The sequence below is a fragment of the Triticum urartu genome, chromosome 5A (assembly GCF_056163025.1).
Source record: "Triticum urartu cultivar PI428250 chromosome 5A, HENAU_Tu73, whole genome shotgun sequence".
NCBI lineage: Eukaryota > Viridiplantae > Streptophyta > Magnoliopsida > Poales > Poaceae > Triticum > Triticum urartu.
This window is the reverse complement of record NC_141877.1, coordinates 678145956-678168138: the sequence shown is the minus strand read 5'-3', so window position 1 is coordinate 678168138 and position 22183 is coordinate 678145956. Positions and strand designations below refer to the sequence as shown.

Genomic DNA, 22183 nt, shown 5'->3' with positions numbered 1-22183 from the left:
TTCATGAACGGCGCGCGAGTGAGGAAGAGAGAGGACAAGAAGCTTCGAGGAAGTGGGGAGAGATCTGCTGCGGCGAGAGCAAGAAAAAAAGTGTTTTTTTAATGGTTCCAAGAAGAACTAACCCAAATAAGCACCTCTTGAGTGGGTCAGAATTTTTGAATGAGTTAGATGCATCTAACCCTTCTGTTTGGATATTTTTGGGTTAGTTAAGTCCAATCTAACCCAAACTAACTCTAACCTATGAATCCAAAAAGGACCGCAAACTGAAAACTATAGCAGAGGAGGAAAGACCCACTAAAAAAACAGAGGAAAGAAATACAGCAGAGTATCCAAGACACACAGATACGAAGCATCCTCTTAAACTGTACAATGTTCCTCACGACCATGTGAACCGCTGAACGTACACTGCAGCATAGTACTAGCATATACAAAGTACTACAGACAGTAGTGATGGAACTTCCATCATGGAAGCATTACAAATTTACAGACATAGCCAGCTTCAGAGATCAACCATGGCCGTTCTTCAGAGGACGTCATTGGCCGTCGCGTTCCTCGCTGGCCTGTGCTGCACCCTCACCTTCGGCCTCCTCTTGCGTGCGAGCTTCCTCTCCAGTGACTTGACCTTGTCGCTCAGCTCCGCGATGACTCCCATCTGGTCGTTGCCGGACGCGAGCACCTTCTGCAGCATCTCCTTCAGCTTCTGGTTCTCGTCGTCCAGGCCCTTGTTCTTGGCGTCGTCGCCGCCCTTCGGACCATTATCGTGCGCTGCCGAGGTTGTAGCTGCCGCTTCTTCTTCCTCTGGAGATGCTCCTTCAGCACCTTCTTCCGGCATTTCTGCTTCTGGTGCAGCTACAGGCACAGCAGAATTTACTCCTGCTGCACAGGCTAGAGTTTCTGCCGGCTTGGTGGCAATGACATTGCCTTCGGTTGTCTCAGAAGCGTCATCACCATCCTGCTCCTTCTGCAGGTCACCTTGGCTCCCCGATGACACCTCCGAGTCAGCACTATCACCGTGCAGCGCGCCACCGTCGTGCTCACACGGAGGTGGTCCGTTGGTTGCGCTTTCAGGCAGGGCAGGCTCAGGTTCAGGTTCAGCACTGCCGTTACTCGGCAGCGATCCTGCATCCTTCAGAGTACTTTCCATGGTCTTGCCTCTGTTTTCCACTGGTACGGCTTCAGGCTCCTCTCCAATTGCATCATCCAGAGTGTTTTCCATGGTCCCAACTCTGCTTTCCAATGCTGCATCTTCAGCCTCCTCTCCAATGGCATCATTCAGAGTATTTTCCATGGTCCTGACTCTGCTTTCCAGTGGTGCAGCTTCAGGCCCCTCTCCAATTCCATCATTCAGAAAAGTTTCCATGGGCTTGCCTTGTACTTCAAATGGTACAGATTCAGTCTTCTCTAAAATGGCAGAGCCGCATTCATTCTGCTGCTCCATGAGTGCTGAATCGTCCATATGAGAAACCTCGCACTGTTTTGTTGCTTCTTCCGATCCTACCAAGACAACATTTTCTTGCGTGGTGTTCTCTGCATTTGCACCGGTATCATAGTCCAGATTCCCAGTGTCGGCAAAAGGAGTTCCATCTAGCTCTTTGCCTGAATCAACCTTGGCGTCTTCTACTTCTTTCTCCATGTCGGCATTGATGACCTCTGCTTGTTGATCTCCTGCATTCACTATTATCGAGTCATCTGCAAGAGGTGGATCATTTCCATGTGGATCTGCAACTTCTGAATCCTCCAGATGAAGGGATGGTGCACTTGGTACGTTGCACTGATCTTCAGCAGGAGCAGCATCATGTTTCCGCCGCGAGCTACCAATGGAAGCAGATTCCTGCACCTGACCTCCTCCTTCAACCAAACCGTCCTGCTTTTCATCATACACAATGTTTGAGATGCTCATTACAAACTCTATGTTGCTAATATTGTTTTTTAAACACATCTAGAAAATAATAATAAAAATAAAAACTCACCTTCTTGACGGCCACTTCGCTGTCCGTACATGCTGCAGTCATTGCAGTTGTACCATCCTCAGTTGTAGTAGGAGAAAAACCTTGATCTGATTTTTCAGTGTGGCAGTTTTGCTCAGCAAGCGTATAATGCAATGGCTCGATGTGGTGCGTCGATGATTCTTCACCCTTCTCTGCCGCTTTCTCCTGCTGACATGAACACTATTAACATCCACTTCATGGACAACAAAGTATCTTGAAACCAATGAACAAATACTGTACGCCGACCAAAAACATAAACAGGAACACAACTTACTTCTTCAGTACATTCTTCCCTCAAAATGCCTGGCTCTTCAATTTGGTGCTTCTTCTCAGTGATAAGTCCTGATAAAGCTGCATCAGGCATCACATCCATCGCTCGTACTCCTTGACATTCAGTAGGTGCTGCAGCTTTCCCCTATTGGATCACGGTGCACGTCAGATATGCTACTTCAAAGCACAAGTGTTTGCTATACTAGGATACATAACAATCGGAAACACAAATCAACTCACTTTGTCTTGTGCTTCTTCATTTGCAGTACTTAATTCTTCCATTTGATGTTTCTGTTCAGTAGAATCTCCATCTTCATTAAACTTCAAGGCAACTTCAGATGAAACGTCATCATGCATAGGCTCGTTGGAGTTAACTGAGGAAGGCAATTGTTCTTCCTGAACTCCAATGAGACTTTCTTCCTCACTCTTAGGGTGATTAGGTTCAGCAGACATTTTCTTGCACAAAGAATCGAGCTTCTCCTGCAAACAAACTAGCTGTCGAGCAACAGACTTCCTAGACTCCCTCACAACTGGATGCAAGCCCTGTGCAAGTATATAAAGTGTTAAAACCAACATAGTTCCAAGGATCAAGTAGATAGCATGGGTTTATTTGCATATAATAAAGTGAATCAAATAAAGCTGAAAGATGCAATACCTGAATGGTGTCAAGGTTCAGGAGTAAATTCATGATGGTCTCATTAATAGCGACGTGCTCTTTTTCTGTTGGCTGCTTTGAAGAAGCTTCAAGGGCTTGCAGCTGCTTCTCCACATCTTGCATCTGCATATGGACATTCTTGATCTTCCGTAGTTTCTCCAAGGGTTGCCATCTTCGTACATGGTACCCTCTGTATGCAGACTGAATACGAACAGCGGCATCTGGTTCTGATAACTTGATTTCAAGGGCTAAATTAGGAGCTTCGCCTCGGATCTTATACTCATCCTCCTTTCTGTTTTTGTCACACTCCTGCAAGCTCTTTGCACTGACTTTTTCTTGCGCTTCAGCACTGACGGTAGGTTGCACCTTCTGATCAGCCACACTTGTGGAAACTTGTTCCTCTTGCGCATGCTTCACAGAAGCATCTAGCACTGTTACATTCCTAGGCCCTGTATTTGTGGCAATCTCATCAGATGATTTCTCTTTAATCGGCATCTTACCCTCTTTCTGATGTTCTGATAGCTTTGTCTCCTGGTTCTTGCCTTGGGCCTCTTTTTCAGATACCTTCCTCGTTGCTGGGCTGGATGACCTTGAAGATGTGTTTCCTGATTTCTTCTTTGGCAATGGATCCACTCGCAAGCATACGGGGGGTAATTTTGAAGGTTTAGCCTTGGATGATTCAGCATTGTTGCTTTTCTTATTTTCTCCCTCCTTCTGAACCATAATGGCCTTCTTTTCCTCTTTGTTTCCAGCCATGCAGGATTTCTTCTCATCACTCTCTTTCTGAGCCATAACTGGGATGGTCCTGCAAGTATGAACCTTCTTCTCAACACCCTGCTTCTCCGGCACAACTGAAATAGCACGTTCGTCCCCACTGTTTGATTTCTCCGGCACAACTGAAATAGCAGGTTTATTCCCACTGCTTGGTTTCTCCGGCACAACTGGGATGGTCTTACAATTTCCATCCGCTGTCGTGTCATGCCGATGCTCAGTGCATGCAGGCTGGTTCACCGCTGATGATCGTCCATTTTGTTCTCCAGAGCCATCCCTAGCAGCAGGCTTTTGATCATGATGATCATTACCAAACCAAGACAAGGGAATAATCTTGATCTTCGGCGAAGGCGGATCTTCTTGCGTGTTCTTTGGACTCTGCTCGGTCTCCTTCAGCTCTTTTTTAGCTTCTGGTTTGGTCTCAACGCCATATCCTGGTGGCATCCAAACCATTGGCCACTGATGTTGTTTCGCCTTCTGACTGTCATCAGCTGGCTTCACATCCTCTGTCCTCTCTCCACTCTGAGGAAACCACTTGCTGAAGAACTGAGGTGGAAACTCAAAGCTTGTTCCATTATTAGCCTTGTCCTTCTTGTCACCGGACGGTAGCCACATCACCGGGTACTGGTAGTTTGGGTTCCGAATTATTCTGGAATTGTCTGCATCCTTGTGCTTACTGTCATCCTTCACTTCAGGCACATGTTCTTCGATTTTCACGTTGCTCTTCTGCCCTCCATCTCCATGGCAAACATGGTTCGGACACCCGCAGCAATGGCTCTTGAACTTGTCATATAAACCATTGTATGCTGTCTGATCAACAGGATAAGGTGGGAATGGGCCAAAGTACGATGATGAGTAGGGGTTCGGATGATGCGGTGGAAATGGACCATGGTAATATGGATAAGGTGGTGGAAGTTCTTGGGGAAATGGGGGTCTGAAACTGTAGTAACCAGGAGGGTATGTGTGGCTGCAGCAGCTGTGGGACTCTGGAAGGCCTGAGTGATTCATGCTACCACTGTATGGCCAAGGGCCATATGGTGGTCGACATGGCGAGCAGTCCGCATCAGGCATCCCCTGGCGTCCGGCTTCCCAGGCAGGAGGGGGATAATATGGATAGGGAGCATGGTGCCTGTAGTATGAGGAGTATGGATCCATGTAGTGATTTGTTGGATACATGATTTACTTGCTTTTTTTTTTATACAGATAGGAGAAATGGCTGGACCTGTTTATCAGAGACTCTGCTCTTGTGATACCTGCAACACTGAAGAAAAATACAGATAAGTCTCATGCTGAACAGGATTCAAGTCTGTATATATACAATAAAGGCTAACAGCTCACTAGTAACCCTGCCCTGCAGTAAGATCACTGAAAGTGCGTATGGAAAAGCAGAGCACCTGCTAAGTGACATGGTAGGTTGGATGAAAGATGAAAGGACTTGACACTTTGTAAACAACAGGGTGCAGTGCATGTAATATTCAGAGCTTATCCCTAAACAAACAAGAATTGGGCAATGCAAGAGTTTGCAACCTTGATTCATTAGTTAATTAGTGCCAAGATATCCAGGTGAGACGCATTACTACACAAGTTGCTATAACAGCCTGACGCTGCATCTGAAACAAGATACAGTAGTTATTGTTGCGAGTGAAGATGTGGTGAGTTAAATTTGCATGCCTGAAACCAACCCAAAGTAATCAAAACCTCCATTTGGCTGGGTTGAAAAGCAATTGATTGATGCAGGATATGGATATGATTGTAGCGAGGGCAGTTTCCCTCAACCAACAGAGGGACGGAGTACTGTAAACCTAGAAACATTTGACTGAATCGAAGTTCCTTCAGACGCATCCCGCACGGAAATACTAGTAGCTAGGTAGCAGCATTTCATTCATTCAGAGATATATAAAATGGGGAAGCAGGGGGTGGGTGCTTACAGTTACGGTTGAGCGCGTCGTGGGGATCCAATCTGATCTGATCCGGGAGAAATCTATCAATGGTGGGTGCGGGCGAATATGCAGCCTCTGTTCGGGCGACGCGCGAGCGCTCTGATTCTTCCTCCTCTGTTGGTTCTCTGTCGTGTCAGCGCGGAGGGGAAGCAGGTGGGTAGGTAGGTATTTATGCGTGTGCGCGGAGCCGAAGGCGGGAGAGCATTCGGGAGATTTCTCGGCCCGGGTGGCGTTTCTTCTGGGCGGTTCCACCAGCGTCTTCCTTTTCTTTCTTTTCTTTTCTTGGCTACGCGTCCGCGACCACACCCGCTCCGCTCGACTCGACTGCCCGTGGGCCCACGCACCGTGTCTTATTTATAATCTTATACTAATAACTGGATAATCTGGATAATTGCTCCTGCGTTGCGACATGAGAGTGAATATTCTACTAGTAGAGTGATCCGTGATTGCACATGTAGTATTTCCACATAGTACAATTTTAGAAAGTTTCTATACGCAATCACCGTGATTTCGTACCTACTCACATTGTTACAAACAATTACTCCCTATTTGGTATAACAACTTACCGACTTATCAAATAACATCTATACCTACTAATAAAGCAAGGTATATTTTGCTAATTTTTTCATCCGTTCACAGCTGAAAATAATTTTGTTCGATCTGAGGTGGTACTAAACTATTATGCATTCGTCTTCTACAAAAAACAGTTTTTTTTTCCAGAATTTCATACGTGGGCCGTGCGCTAGAGCCCAGCAAAGCCAGCCAACTTATTTTTCTGCCCATGCAGTTGCGAAAATTCTATTTTACGCACAGGGCGAAATATAGTGAGAGCTTCGCACAGGACAACCGATAATGGGCTGGCACATTTTTCTTTGTTTCTGTATTTACTTCTATTTTTATTGTCATTCCCAATAAATTCAAAATTCTCAATAAACTTTCAGAATAAAAAAAACAAATTAGACAAAATAATCAGAATTTCAACATTTTTTTGCTATTTTGAAAAATATTCGGAACTTGAAATTTTTTCCCATTTTAAAAAAAAACTTTTATTTTTTTCAAAATTGTTCAAGATTTCTAAGAATAAAACGGAATTTTAAAAAATGCTTTAAATTTGAAAAATATTCTTTCTTTAGTGAAATTTTCACATTTCAAAAGAATGTTAGAAGGTACTAATTTTCAAAAATATTATGAATTTTCAAAACATGTTCCCGTGCTAAAAAGATCTTCACAAATTCAAAGAATATTCATGTTTTTATAAAAAAGTTTGATGTTTTTAGAAAATGTTTGTGAATTCTAAAAGATTTTCATGTGTCAAATTTTGTTCACGTTTTTCTATAATTAAAAATAATGTTAACAGATACACATTTTTGAAAAATGTTATGAATTTTCAGCACATGTTCCCTTGCTAAAAAATGTTCACAAATTCAAATAATGTTCATGTTTTTTTTTAAAAAAAATGGTGTTTTAAAAAATGTTAGTGAATTTTCAAAGATGTTCCTGTTTCAAATTTTGTTCGCGTTTTTCTGAAAGTGTACATAATTTTCAAAAAACTGTTCAAAATTTACAAAATGGTTCACGTTTCCTAGTTCGGAAACTTCATAACTTAAAATCTCCTCGATTGAAATGAAAAGTAGATTGAATAATTCATGGGTCTTCTCTGACGTACAATGACGTAATAAACTCTTAAATGCCGTTGATCAATGAATAGAAAAGTAGCGGATTGATTACTTCGCACCCGGCGAAATCGAGAAGCTAGATATTCCTTTTTCACATGCACACAGGGTTTTGCATGCACATATAATTCTCACTAATTTTAAATGCATGTTATTTTTTCTCCCGTTGCAACGCACGGGCATATGTGCTAGTATAAATAAGGACTAAGATGAAGAAAAACATCCGAGAGAATAAGATCCCTTCTTCTCTCTCTTCGGTCTGATTTTCCCTTAACGGCAGCTGCCGCTGAGCAATCAGGTCGCCACTGCCGCCCATGTTGTGCTCGTGCCGCACGTATATCAGCAATGCGCTGCCTTCGGCGCCACCTCCTTAGGCAGCCCTGCAACAAGAAGTCACGCCGGTGGAGGCAGTGATGGCAATGGTAGGGTATGGGCGGGTACAAGCTCCTTCTACCCAAACTCATACCCATGAAAAATTTCAATATTCACCCACTTCAATATCCGTGGGCATAAATTGGCACCCATGCCCATACCCATCGGGTATACTATACCCAATGGGTATCCAATGGGTACAATATACAACATTGTTTTTAAAGGTGGAGATATGAGTTTAAATTCAAGTGACGATGGGCGAGCAGTATAGCACTGACGTGGCCTCCTCTGATGGGTGGCCTCTTGGAGGCATCAAGGGAGTATAATCAGCTGTTGGTGGAATCCCAATGTAGTGGAAGGCGGTGGTGGGAATGGGGGATCGCTAGGTCGAGAGTTGGAAAACAGTTCAATAGCGAAGGGTCAAGATTTCATCTTTTTCAAGGAGTCACATACGACTTAGGATGAGTGGCAAGCAGGTGATAATGGGCCTATGAGCTATAACCGGTTTAAGGAATACGAGATTTAGGATGGGCCACAAGATTTGGAATGTTGACCTCACATGACATAGGAGTTATTTTCATTTGTTAATGTTTTATGGGTATCCGTTGGGTTACCCATGGGTATAATTTCATACCCATGCCCTATCCATATTTTTTGCGGGTATGAATACCCATTACACGTGGATACAAAATTTCTCCAAGTCTTGCCCATGCCCGTTGTTTTCGGGTAGGGTACCCGCGGGTACCCGTACCCATGGGCAAAACTACCATCCCTACGAGGCACGGCGAATGTGCCAAAAGTGTTATAGTTTATGGGTGCTTTTTCAAGTCAACAAGGTTAGACGCCATGACGTTTCGATGTCATGATAGCCGACCCTTATCTCATGAACGAGGAGAACCTCAAATGAGAAAGGTAGGAACTGCACGAAAAACTACCTTGGATTTCATGGGACATAGCGTCTGATATGTATACATGAAATATTACAATTAACGCCTATGTAAAGTGCAATTAAAGCACCTTCATATAAAATAGAGACTTACCTTGTATAATCACTTCGTCATGGTGGCCGGCAATGGAAAATTTCAGAGTCGAATGGAATCATGGACATGCACATTGGATCTCGGAGCCTAGCTAGAAAAATAACAATGGTCAAGATCTGATTGCTTGCCAACCGACAAGTGTAATTCATTATTCTATACCAAGGAAAAGATCCAATGATAACTTACACTGTAACAAATTCTTCAGAACTACACAATACGGTCAAATGTCCAATCTACCCAGCTCAATTTGTGACCTTCCTGAATGAAATTAAGAAAGAAAAAAATATTGCTGCTTCCTGCTCATCCTTTCTTTGATTTTGCTGCTTCTCTACATGTTTCTTTCCTGAAATTTCATTATCAGCATCATGTCCATGAGCCATGAGAGCAAAAGAGATGTGGTTTCCATCCAACACATAACAGATTGGATCACATCGGTAGTAGGAATTAGGAATTAGGGATGGGTGGACAAGGGGGAAATCAGGAAGGAAGGAAGGAAGGGGTCGTTGTGGAAGAACTACACGAACCTGTCGACAACGATGGCGAACTAGTACACCATCAATGCGGCAGCACATGCCAGAAGCTAGGGCTTCACAACGATTTGGCGTTCGCTGCATAATAGAGCGACATCAACGTCGTGCACCGGTAGCGCTGCTATACCACTTTGGCCTTTGGATGGTTGCATAGTGCGGCGCTTAAGGCACCCGTTTCTTTGATTCCTGCAAATAGGCGCATACCCCACATCTAGACTTGGTCGGTCATCTTACTCTTTTTTTCCTTTTTGGGTAAAACCTTTCATAAAAAGGTGCGTAACCACTTAGGACAACATTTCCTTTGTGCTAGGTAGCTTCCTTTATGCATCTTCAAATAACGAACATGAGCATGTGTTTGTTTTTTCATTTTCGTTGTTTTTTGGCCGAATTTTTTTTTCTTTTTTCAATTTTGTGAATTTTTCTCGACTTTGTGAAGTTTTTTTATTTCGTGAACATTTTTTGTGAACCTTTTTGAATTCGTTAACTTTTCCCAGATTCATAATTTTTTTCAAAATCGATGAACTTTTTTCGAAACTGTTCAACTATTTATCAAATTCAATGAACTTTTTGTTTTCAAAATTTGATGTACTTTTTTTCAATTTTGATGAACATTTTCAAGTTTGCTGCTCAAATTGATGGACTTTTTGGAAGTTTGTGAACTTTTTTTCAAATTTTACTTAACTTTTTTCCCAAATCAAATAACCTTTTTAAAATTCGTGAACTCTTTTCAGTTTTCTTGAAATCCATGTACGTTTTACAATCTGTGATCTTTTTTGAACCCATGGGCTTTTTTCAAATTCGTGAATTATTTTAAAATTCGTAATGTATTTGGATCCATATTTGTTTTTCATAGTCAACCAGACATTGTTTTGAACGCTGCACAATGAAGCGATCGAGCGAGCAGCTCGATTGCTGGGACGGTTGTGTGAGTGCCAATTAGGACCCCCCCCCCCCCCCCCCCCCCCCGCGGGTGAGGCCTGTTTGCATGCATCTTACTTGTTATGGTCGCTCTTTTAGCTTCTGCTTTTATTGAACAAATATGTGATTTGATGAAGTGGCATGTAGTTATAGGCAGGCTCAACTGCTGCATCTATGGACTCTTTTTAGGTAGGTTTTGTTAATGGAATAAAAGATATTATATATGGTAAAGCATAGCATTCTTTGTTTTGGTGTAACAAACATATGTTCATTGTGCAATGATTGTATTATGGTATGACTGATTTTGTGGTGCCAACTACTTCCTTTTGTGGATGCTTTACCATAATATATTCCATAACTCGTGTCGGTTGTACAATTTGTAAAGTAATGGTACATTTTAATGTATTTTTTCACCCCGAATTGATCATAGGTTCCTGAAATGCAGTTGTTAAATGCACTTATTCGTGAACAATTTATGTAGATAAATATTTCTACAAGCATAATTTTTCCTAAATATTTTGTATCTTTCTTTGATTGAGACATCCATAAAACCGAGATAATGCATACCTCTATGGTCTACCATGTCCTTAGGCCCACAATTCATAGACATAGGTGTCCTCTATACCATAGATGCAAGGGGCGTTCCTCTTTTCATTTTTTGCAGGTATATCGGTGTCTACAGACAGGGTGGCACTACCCCCTCCCCCTCCGGGCAACTTGGTGTCTATAGATGCAAGGGGCGTTCCTTTTTCCCGTGCAAGGTCACACGAGAATTGAATCTTTCAATAAATTTAGCATAGTAACATGTCTCATTTATTGAAGATTGGTTCGGATAAGTTAGAACATTACTACTCCAAACGGCATCGTAAGCAGCGGATGTCATTCATTGACCCCGTCGCAAGTGGCTAAACCAAATTTGAAGTATTCATATACCACACTATTCAAATGCGACAAAAATACATCTGTAATGACTGTATACCACTTGTCCTCTATCCACGTTGCCTGATGTAGATAGCACGTGTGACCTGTCACCCGTCAAATTTTGTCGCTAGCAAGTTCCTCGGCGTTGAAAATGAACGTCCACGCCTCAGAACAAATACATTATCTATCATCGTATCTTCAAGAAATCAAACCGCTATCTATCAATAAATCTAGATATCTTCTATGAAGATATACAATTTAATTGTCTGCAGTGCGCTCCGAGTTCTATATAAACGGGAAGTGAGGCCATTTCAATTCATCCCAAACTCCTCCACAACCATAGGAGTGTGCCATGGTTTCTCAAGTCCCAACTAGGAAGCAATTCTAGCAACACCACCTTGAAGTAGGTTATAGGGTAATCGAAGCAAGAAAGCCACCATATTCACTCTAAGGAAGGATTGCCCTATACTGTGTCACCCAACTCCAACTATAGTCAAATCCCAACCACTCTTCTTCCACCCTTTCTTTCCCAAAACTTCTACTCATCCATCCCCTCCATTTCGCCGGTCCGCCAAATCCCAAACCAAAGAAAACAAAATGGGCAATGGCATCTCCAAAAACACATGCTTCTCTGGCGAAACCTATGCGCCGGCTGTCTCATCGAACCCAGTACTCGGCGACATCCATGGACACTCCTTCAAGTACGTGCCAATAGCCGTCGCCTTCGGCAACTCCCCAATGGCTAATGTGCTCTCATCAAAAACACCCTTCTTCTCTTTATTCGGAGCGGCCATCAACGCCAATCAAGCAACATCATCATCATTACCGTCGTTCCGCATGCTTAATGAGTTGATGCTGCCGCAATCATCTGTGTGCACCGTTAAGAGCTCGTGCTCCTCCGCCACTACACCGGACCAGGCCCAACCAACTAGGTTTTCCTTTTCTGGCCACTTCTTGGATTCATCCGGCACCGTATCCACTATCTCCAACCAGCTGTCAAGGCGGCCCTTCATGTCAGGTATGCTAGACCACTCCTTCTCATCGTCCTCCTCTTTTTTTAGTCACCGGGACAGTATTTCTCATCTCATGATTGAACACGACGCCACAGGCTCTCGGTGTTGCAATGAGCAACCTCTCAAAAAATCCTTAGCCATAGCCGGCTCCAGGCTCGATTTTAGTGTGCCACGCAACAACCTCCTATCAAAGGGTCCTATTGAGGTGTCAAATATGGATTCCTTTGCCGATGGGGATCACCGCTCGCCACCAAGAGACAATGTGCAGTGGGCTCAAGGCATGGCCGGCGAGGACCGCTTCCAGGTGGCGGTCTCAGAGGAGCGTGGGTGGGTGTTCGTGGGGATTTACGACGGCTTCCTCGGTCCCGATGCGACCGACTACCTCTTTGCGAACCTCCACGTCGCTGTGGACCACGCACTCAAGGGTGTGCTCTCGGACAACATCCAGTGCAATGAGCCCACAACCAATTCTAATAATCTCTTTTCTCTGAATGGAGGCAATCATAGCCCGGAAATTGAACGTAAGCCGGCGAAGAGGGGTCGGACAGAATATCCGGAGAAGAAAAATTCTGCCAGTTTTGGGGGCATCCCAACGATGCACCAGAAAGTCCTCGGGGCGCTGGATCAGGCGCTGAGGGAGACGGAGGAGGCATTTTTCAAGGCAGCGGAGGAGGCCGCGGCCGACAACCCGGAGATTGGGCTGATGGGGTCATGCGTGCTAGTGATGTTGATGAAGGGCGAGAACGTGTATGTGATGAACGTCGGGAACAGTCGTGCCGTGTTGGCGAGGAGGCTGGAGCCCAATCTTGATAACATCCTCGGCAAGGCGACAGAGAAGGATCTGCAGCAGTTGAAGGCCGAGATCATGGATGGCCTACAGTCCGTGCAGCTCAACACTGAACACAGTACCTCCGTTGAGGAGGTATGTACACACTCTCTTAATTAGATCATCGTTAATGTGATGCATTTATTTGTGTTTTTGACCATTATTAACTTGTGCTTGTTGAAATCTGGGCCATACAGGAGGTAAATAGGATCAAGACCGAACATAATGATTGCAACGCCATCATCCGCGGCAGAGTGAAGGGGAAACTCAACATCACCAGAGCATTCGGGGCTGGCTACCTGAAGGAGGTACACACCAATCAACAACAATGTCTCTTTTGTACTCGAGCATGCATGTTCAAGCACATCTCCGACCATTGTCAGTGTAATGTTTCTTCTAGACTATTATGATGCCACATTATGAAATTGTTAAATAATATACTTTGTGATGCATAGGAAAAGTGCACTTATTCTAAACAACATACTATCAGTCTAGCATTCAAGGACTAGAAGTCTGTGTTTCCAGTTAATTCCATGAGATAAGTTGTTCACCTCATGCGTAGGCCCTTTAATTCTTTCATATACTTGATTAGTGGTAGTCCAACATTAGCTCAACAATAGTTGTTCCCGCCATTGATGAAGAACCTAAAATTTGTGAATGTGACTTGCAATTCATGCATCACATCATGCAAATATGAAAGCCATTGACACTGTGAGCAAACATAGTTTGCTGCATGTTCCTTGCATATGCTAATATATGGAGAGTCATCAAAGTTTCCTGAAATGTCAATCTGCACACCTGATAATTCAAGGGATGCTCATTTTTTTACTTGGCAGCCAAAGTGGAACAGTATGTTGTTAGGGGCCTTCAAGATTGATTACATCGGGAAGGACCCCTACATCAATTGCATCCCATCACTGCGCCACCACCGCATCGGTCCAAATGACAAGTTCCTGGTGTTGTCGTCTGACGGGCTCTATCAGTATTTCACCAACAAAGAGGTGGTTGATGAGGTAGAGATGTTCACAGCTGCGTGTCCCAAGGGCAATCCCGCTGAGCATCTCATCGGTGAAGTGTTACTTCGGGCTGCAAGGAAGGCCGGTGAGCAACCACCTCCATACTTCACACAACACAAGCCTGCCCTGCACAAACCAGTTTTTTGAAATTGTTTGTAACTTCACATGCCTATTGATTTTCAGGTATGGAGTACCATGAACTGCTCAACATATCCTATGACAAAAGGAGGAGGTACCATGACGATGTTTCCATCATCGTGATCTCATTCAAGGGGAGGATGTGGAGATCCTCCGTTTAGGCATAGTGTTTGGTGGGGCATAGTGTGTCCTCGTTTCATAGAGTTTCAGAAGTTGGTTGCCTAGTGAGCAATTCAAGGTGTTTTAGAGTTAATAAAGACCTGAATAAAATGCTTCCGATGGGCTAGTAGGGTATGGTGACATCGGAAAGACAAAACGAGCAGGACTGTCAAAGCACATGCACCATGAACAACAACCTTGTTAGGTCTTTGTTTTGCTTCTCTTAGAGAATAATGTTCCTTTATCGCCGAAAACCCGAAACTGATATGATAGTTCGGCAGGAGGGACTCTAGTTCTAGTAGTATGCTTATGTAATAAGGTTTCCCGGCAATGGTGTGATGGAAAGAATAGGCGAAACTATATAAGCTCAATAAGAATGTTATGTTTGTTCCTTTGCCTATACATGACCGAGATTGCTACATTCCAGTACTAGAAGCTGACACATGCTTCTCTGCGCCTTCAGTTTTACCCAATTAAAACTTCTCGCAAAAATCTTTATCAGGCACTAAAAAAAATTACACTCCAAGCTCATAATTCAGTTCAGATTCGGTTTTCCTTTCATAGACTATGCATACTGATTTTGGTGGGAGAAACATAGCCTAAACATTTAGTATATACATACATTGGTATAAATATAAAAGCCTCCTCACCTTCGGAAATCCAATTCGGCTCTTGGTCCTATGACTCATATTCATGTAGATGAAAAAAAAAAACAAAGTTTCTGACTGCATGTCACCAGTTGGCCATATCCAGAACTCTGTATTCACCATTTCCATGTTGTTCCAGTAAGGAAAAGCAACAATAACAATTATGTGGATTGAGAGCAGACATATAAGGGCTCAAAAAAGAAGATAAAAAAAATTGATACCCATTCCACAAACCAAAGAAAAACATTGTATGCCATACATCAACCAGGCATTTTTAATAAACTTAGTCAGCATACTTTAGCTGCAACCTCATTAATGGCCGGCACCATTTTCTTTTCTCATAGAGCAATACATTAAGATAGGGCATTCAGGTTTCTACTGATGGCATGCATCCTATTACGATGTATAAATGCAGAGAAATTTGCTTGTAGAATAAAAGGAAACAAGAGCAAGGAGACCTGCAAGAAGGGCAAGATTACCGTGCAATGAAATCAAGCGGAAGGGACGTAATAACAGAACGGGAATGACAAATCGCACGCTTTTTTATGGCAACTTTAGTTGACGCGAGGATGCCAAATTTAGTTGACAAGCACGGTAATTTTCTGGCAAAAAACAAACTAAGGGTGGAATTGCCATGCTTGCCAACTAAACTTGCTATCCCCCGCGTATATAAATTGCAAAAAAAACGTTCCATTTGCCATTGGCAAATCCCAAACGTTCAGACTTATCAGCGTCATAATAAAAAGAGGCAAATTAAACAAGCAATGTTCATCATGAAAACCTCACCTGAGTTGCCTCCATGTGACATAATAATGCCCAGAAAGTGTGTGTCATCTTAGAGTGTGCCCACCACTATGCCCACCTCGGTTACCGGCACTTTTTACTTAGACAAAAGAAATTCTTCTGTTAGGCATCAAAAGGTGTAAATGGAATACACCGCATACAACTCAAAACAGGTTCTCCCTTCCATGGTAAGAAATAAACATCGCTGCCTTTAATTTGTACTCCCTCCGTTCCATATTAGTTGTCGCTCAAACGGATGTATCTAGCACTGAAATACGTCTAGATACATCCGTTTCAGCGACAACTAATATGGAACGGAGGGAGTACTACATCACAACATCACGGTGCATATACAGCTAGCTGTTCTGCTTTGTACACAGCAAAAGGACTGTCAGTCATACCGCATAATTAGGAGGGCTAATCATCGCGAACTAAAGTTATGATGACTGTTGGACCCCTGCTGCCATTCTACCTATCTATCAACTCTGTAAACTTGCAACTTATCATCGCTCAGGCACCCAAGGTACCCACCTCCCACTCGACTTCCCGCATACCTTAGGTCGAGGATTGGCTGGCGGTGGGGTATCAGGCCAGAATGGACCCCAAGGGAAGGTAGTCGCCAGGTCAGGACCCCGCGGTGTGACTCGTCACCGTAGGCGAAGAGATGTTCGTCGTTCCCGCAAGGTACGATTGCTGATTTGCACATGCGCACTTCGCTTACGTTGGAGTGGCAAGTGCTGCCCTCGGCGAAGGATGCATTGCCTGTCCTCCTGATGACGGTGTGCTGCCCCAGTTTTCCTGCACCAGATTGTGTCGACGTCTGTGACAGGTACGCTTGAGATGGAGCACCGGCGTCTCCTGATGAGTAATCGGCCTTGGGCCGGTAGGAGGCCACCAACAGATCGCTCGATGGAGGGGCACACGCAAGAGAGAAGCAGACGCGTTGGTTATCATCCTCTAGTAGTAGCTTTGGACTGAGAAAAACCAACGGCAACATACATGAGAACCAAAACCGATTCGCGGATCGGCAAAGTTGCAAAGGCAGTTCTAGGCGAACACCAATCGACATCAGTAATGACAAGAAGCACATAGTATTGATGCTTTTTGAGCATCCCTGTGTCACATACCTGCTTTGATTGCCATCAGCATCCCACATGCAAGGCCCTATGGCAGAAGCTGAAAGAAGCTTTCTGGAAGCACTGTTATCAGTGACAGAGTGTAGTGTATGGACCAGATGTTTAGATAGCCCCGCCATGGAATGCAAGGGTCTTGAATGCTGACGAGTATCAAATACCAAAACCCTGCCATCCTGCAGAACACAACAAGGACATTCATGTAAATCTTGCAAAGGGTATCAAAATTCAATATGCTTAAGATCAGGATATGCTGAACCTGCAAGCCAGCATAAACGCGATGTGAATCAGAGTCATGTGCTGAACATGACCAAGCAGGAAGCTGCAAGGTAGTGTGATAGAGCATTAGGTTATGATGTCATTGTCTGAACCTAATTTGCCCATTCAAAATAGAAAACATTAGGTGTTGCAGATTTGGAAGGTCGGATAATTACCGGTAAATTACATTGAAGAACAACACTGTTGGTCGTCATGCTGGATTCAAATATAACGATTAGTGTTCAAAAGAAATAATGATAAGACTAACTTAGAGGCGACAGTAAAACAGAAGAACCACCATTTGTCATAAAAAAAATTCAAGACAAACCTAAAGAGTGAGAGCCTTCTGCCTAGTGATGCAAAAAGAGCAGAGCCACCAGGCAAGATACATATGTCCTTGACAACTTTAGTATCAGGAGGAAGCTGTATTGTACGTGCTTCATGGCTGGATAGCATGCTAATCTGTTTACATTGAAAAATCTCAATAAGGTATTTCAAAATTTTAGTGGTGATATCCATTAATTTGGGGGGAAAACGAGATCTAAATATACCTTTCTAAGAACATGTTCTCCACCCACACCAGGTGCCTTCCCAGAAGCAAGTATTATTTGGTTAGATGCATCTATGCCCATGACTCGAGCACCATCAAAAGATAATTCCTTCTGTATAGCATGGTTAAGAAATTACAAGAATGGCTAGATTAATTTTGGAAAGATATAAATCCAGCCAGAATCCAACTGCAAAATTGGTGGAAGAAATATGTTGGCAATGCACAGCGGTTTCAAACAAACAGATAATCCACGAGAATTAGCAGTCCAAATTATGAAGGTCCTTCGACACTAGCAGATAATCCACTTTGCTTTAATATATTTCAATTATTCACAAAAGGTACACATGGGATGGGACAAAACTGGAGTATTATGTACTGGGTGATAGATCACCTGATCAGGTGTGATGGTTCTAAGCCATAAAAAAATTAGACAGCCATCAGTTACACCAAGTTCTTTTTCACAGGGTTGGGGTGGGGTCAAGTTCCTATGTGCAGATCACACATTTTCATGACCAAGTGAAACCTGTTCTAAGATCTGACAATCAACACATCCAACAGTTTCAGCTTCCTTAGTGACAAAAAATAAGATGGGTACATATTATGAGTCTTAAGATTCTGTTCAACCTCCTAAACAGTAACATGCAAACAAGAAGGTTTATATGTGTTATTTGAAACAAAATAATCATAGTTAACAAAACATTTTTCAATTTACATATCTAACAGAAGCTGGGCCAGAATCATGAATTCCCTGCCCAACCCAATTTCTGCTTCGATGTTCCTTTTACTAAAACTAAAATGACCATATGTTTCAGATCAGACAAGAATACCAGACATCAATTATAAGTAAAACATGTAGTACATAGTATAGGCTGAATGTTTGCAGCTGAAAATAGCACTTTGTAACAAATATTTACCAGTAAAACAAAACGGCAACTGTTGACAGAAGCTGAGGCTGCACTGGCTGAGGCTGACGGTTCCAGATATGTTCTTCCATCTGAGTGCTCTGCTATTTTCTACAAAGCAGAGGAAGAAGATTTGGCATATACACTCATGTGGTGTCATTAATCATTGAAAAATTTAAATGGTATTACCTGTCTTTTTGAGACACCAACATCTGCTGACCTGTGATTCTGCAAGGCACACACATAAGAAAATGAAAGCATAAGTTTCTCACAAGTCTGACAACTATTGATCATTGCTACATAAATTTTCTGATGCAGAAACAATCGATGAATAAAGCAACATAAGAGATGTATTAGTTCAATATAAAGAACCTCTGATACCTTCTTTGTATATTACTACAGTACCTGAATAACAGGTGCAAACATACTATCTAGTGACACAATGCACTTGACACAATTTTCATCATTTAGAATTTGGGCAATGCAATAAGCAGCAAAGATTGCTACAACCTATAGTATACCTTCTCGGAAATTATCTCGTCAAGCAACTTTCCTTGTTTCAGGACCTTAAGAGAAGAAAAAAATTATGTTAGCAGGAACTTACTAATACAAACCAGAAAGAGAAAAGCATTTTGCACATGGTGAGCAACTAAAGAAGCTCACAGATAGCATAAGGAAATTGCTTACCACTTCCTCAAGGGATTCGAGCTTTTGCCTGCAAAACCGTAATTGCTGCAGACAAGCAACGATGTTCAGATCGCGGCCAAAACAAAATATACAGACAAAGTGGAGAAACAAAACCCAACCTTCTCAAGATCATTATTTGGAACAGCAACCTCCGGTGCATAGATGTTGATAATGTCCTTATGTTTGAACCTTCTTCCACATTGAGGGCACTAGCAAACAATACATTGGACAGTGTGCTCGGCTGATTGCACAGAAGGATATGTATGCACACGCTATTATTCCAAACGAAAAAACCATTCGGCACACATACCGTAGCACTAGCGTTACCACGCTGCGTTAACCATCTCTCCAGGCAAGATCTGCCGTAGACATGCCCACAAGGAATGCAACTACAGCATACAGTATATCACCTAGTTAGCATTTACACACCGTATCCCTAGACCAACCAAAATGAAATCTAGTACAATTTCAGTCAACAGTCATCTACACATCATATCCACAGAGCATTGGAAACAAAAACCAGGATTACATGAGGAACCAGCCATGGCCCATCAAAATTCAAGGCAACGTCGACCATGGCGCATTGGCGCTACCGTTAGAACATTGTAAGTTCCCATTTTCTTGCAACCCAGTAACCATTGTTGCTTGGAAACAAACACCCACAGCACCCCTGTTCTTGTGACAGCTAGTACTACCTAGCAGACGCAGACCAGGCAAGAATGAGCGAGCGATTCGGCCTCACCTGATGCGATGGTCGCCTTCGGAGGTCCAGGGCTCCATACACACGGGGCAAGTGGGGGCGTTGGTGGCCGCCCTCTCCGCCGCCGCGCCGCCGGGAACCCTAGCTTGCACGGCCGGCCCGCATCCCTCCGCGACGCTCTCCTCCTGCTCCTCCTCCTCCCCCTCATCCGATCTTTCGCCGTCCTCTACGTCCGTTCCCTCCTCCGGCTCCTCCTCCCCCGACAACGACGACGAGGAGGAATCCGATCCTCCCCCGTCTTCCCCGTCCTCCCCTTCGCTGTAGCTGACCTCGAAATCGAGGTCCTCGTCCTCCAGGATCAGCACCGGAGGAGTCGCGCGCCTGCCCCGGCGCGGCGGCATGACGTCGGCGGCGGCGGCGGCGGAGGAGAAGGGCAAGGGCAAGAGCGGTTTAAAGTTGAACGGGATTTTTCGTTTCTCCTTTTCTTTCTTCTTTCGATGTCGGAAAAAAAAAAGACGAAGAGTAGGGGGAAAGGGGGGTCTTGATACCATCCATCGCACCGTCCATCGTACATCGGACGGTTACTTTTGTTTACTCCTTTTATTTACTTTCTTCTCCAGCAAACAGAAGTATGAGTTCAGCTAGTACCCATGGGACAAATGGATTTTGTGCGGTCAAGTTGGATATGCTTAAAGCATATGATAGAGTTGAATGGGTTCCTTCAACAGATGAGATAAGGTTAGGATTTCGGATATGATCATGAGAGTGTGTTTATTCTGTCACACATAGAATCCGGTTAAATGATACAGAGACAGATGATTCATACCCATTAGAAATGGGGATTGAGACAGAAAGACTCAGTATCCCCTTACATGTTTCTTCTTTGTTCTGACTTCTGAAGGTTTATTAGCTTGTTGGCTCGGGAGGGGGAGAGGTGGTATTGAGGCCAACTCCAACGCAGGCCCCCAAATCGTCCGGTTCTGTCCGTTTTGCCGTTTTGGCCCAAACAGACAGACGAGACGGCCCAACGCGCGACCCCCATTAGCAAAATACGTCTATTTCTGGTCCGGCTCGCCCTATCCTGGGCGCAAAATTGCTTTGGCTTTGCGGTCAAACGGGCACAGAACATACGCCCACGCAGCCTCTCGCCGTCCGTCTCGGGCCCGCGTGTCGACCTTCCAACTAACTCCAATCTACCGCAGTCAATGCACACGGATGGGCGGGCCCGCCGGTCAGGCAGCCAGATGGCCCCGACCACATCCTTTTTTATTGCGAAGCCGTGGACTTCCACTTGCCCACCATCTCCATTGCCCCCTCCCTCTTAGACAGCAAACCCTAGCATAGCGCCGCCGGCCATGGGATTCTAGAAGTAGTATCCCGGCAAGAAGACCAAGCACGACCACGAGGCGGGGTCGTCGTCCGCCTCGTCTGGAAGCGTGGCCAGCCACTCCACCTCGCTGGCATCCTTCTCCATCTCCCCTCCGGCGGTCACGCCACACTTTCGGCCCTACATCAAGGTCACCATCTGTCGCTGGTACTGGGAGACTGGCACCCCGCTGCCGTGGTCAGATGCCCACCTCTAGGAGATCGCCCGTTGTCGCGCCCGGATTCCGCGCCAGTACCTCCCTGATTGTAGGTACGACGTTGACTCGCCCCTCTGGGACACATGGTTCCAAGACGAGCACGACGTGCGTCAGCAAACTTTTTTTGCCGGTCGTGCTCGTGGCCCGCCCCGTGAGTCCCAGAGTGTGCCTCGTGTGCGCGCATCGAGCCCGTCCAGAGCTTGCGGCCGCACGCGGGTGCGCGGCCTGATGCCGAAGGCCTCTCCCTCCCCGTCGTCACCACCCCCAGAACTTCCCATCATGACAGCCAAGGAGGAGAATCAGCTGGTGCAGGCCGTCATGGAGGACTCCGAGCGGGAATACAGGCGCCACCAGGAGGAGGAATGGGAGGGGTTGTAGGAGATGTTGGAGCTGTCGGCCGCCGGAGACGGCTACGTGCCAGAGCTAGACGTCAATCAGGAGGTGAAGAGGGAGGTGAAGGAGGAGGCCATGGAGGAGAGTGCATGGGCGACGTGGTGACCACCACCACCACCACCCCCGCCGCTGCTGTAGCCAGCACAGCACTCACCCGCCCCATTCTAGGGGCCGCCGCCTCAGCTCTAGACGCCCCCACCCTACATCGACCTGACCAGCGACGACGAGGATGGTGACGCCTGAAGACGGCGACGGCATCGGCGGCGCGGGGCGGCGGCCGAACGACCTTTTTATGTTTTTTATTTCAACCTAAGTAC

At 44.7% G+C, this 22183-nt stretch overlaps 3 protein-coding genes across 5 annotated transcripts; 1 reads left to right on the top strand and 2 right to left on the bottom strand.

Moving 5' to 3' along the window:
* Positions 1-275: 275 nt before the first annotated feature.
* On the bottom strand, positions 276-5824 carry LOC125511638 (uncharacterized). 2 transcript variants are annotated; one of them, XM_048677064.2, is made up of 6 exons: positions 5613-5824; positions 2914-4945; positions 2499-2801; positions 2263-2403; positions 1971-2156; positions 276-1864 (listed from the first exon to the last, which is right to left on the bottom strand). In XM_048677064.2, the coding sequence occupies exons 2-6, from the start codon at positions 4858-4860 to the stop codon at positions 524-526; spliced, it is 3918 nt and encodes a 1305-aa protein (XP_048533021.2). In that variant the 5' UTR covers positions 4861-4945; positions 5613-5824; the 3' UTR covers positions 276-523. The 2 variants fall into 2 exon arrangements, with proteins under 2 accessions (XP_048533021.2, XP_048533022.2); XM_048677065.2 differs by having other exon boundaries at positions 1971-2153.
* Positions 5825-11386: 5562 nt separating this feature from the next.
* Positions 11387-14651, top strand: LOC125511636 (putative protein phosphatase 2C 31). 2 transcript variants are annotated; one of them, XM_048677062.2, is made up of 5 exons: positions 11387-12096; positions 12187-13013; positions 13115-13225; positions 13754-14018; positions 14117-14651. In XM_048677062.2, the coding sequence occupies exons 1-5, from the start codon at positions 11676-11678 to the stop codon at positions 14230-14232; spliced, it is 1740 nt and encodes a 579-aa protein (XP_048533019.1). In that variant the 5' UTR covers positions 11387-11675; the 3' UTR covers positions 14233-14651. The 2 variants fall into 2 exon arrangements, with proteins under 2 accessions (XP_048533019.1, XP_048533018.1); XM_048677061.2 differs by having other exon boundaries at positions 11387-13013.
* Positions 14652-15818: 1167 nt separating this feature from the next.
* LOC125511637 (uncharacterized) lies at positions 15819-20403 on the bottom strand. The gene is made up of 13 exons (XM_048677063.2): positions 19933-20403; positions 19501-19579; positions 19310-19399; positions 19191-19235; positions 19025-19069; positions 18693-18731; positions 18516-18614; positions 17603-17713; positions 17380-17513; positions 17228-17267; positions 17053-17115; positions 16788-16969; positions 15819-16634 (listed from the first exon to the last, which is right to left on the bottom strand). Exons 1-13 carry the CDS (start codon positions 20289-20291, stop codon positions 16133-16135), a joined length of 1788 nt encoding a protein of 595 aa, XP_048533020.2. The 5' UTR covers positions 20292-20403; the 3' UTR covers positions 15819-16132.
* Positions 20404-22183: the final 1780 nt, after the last annotated feature.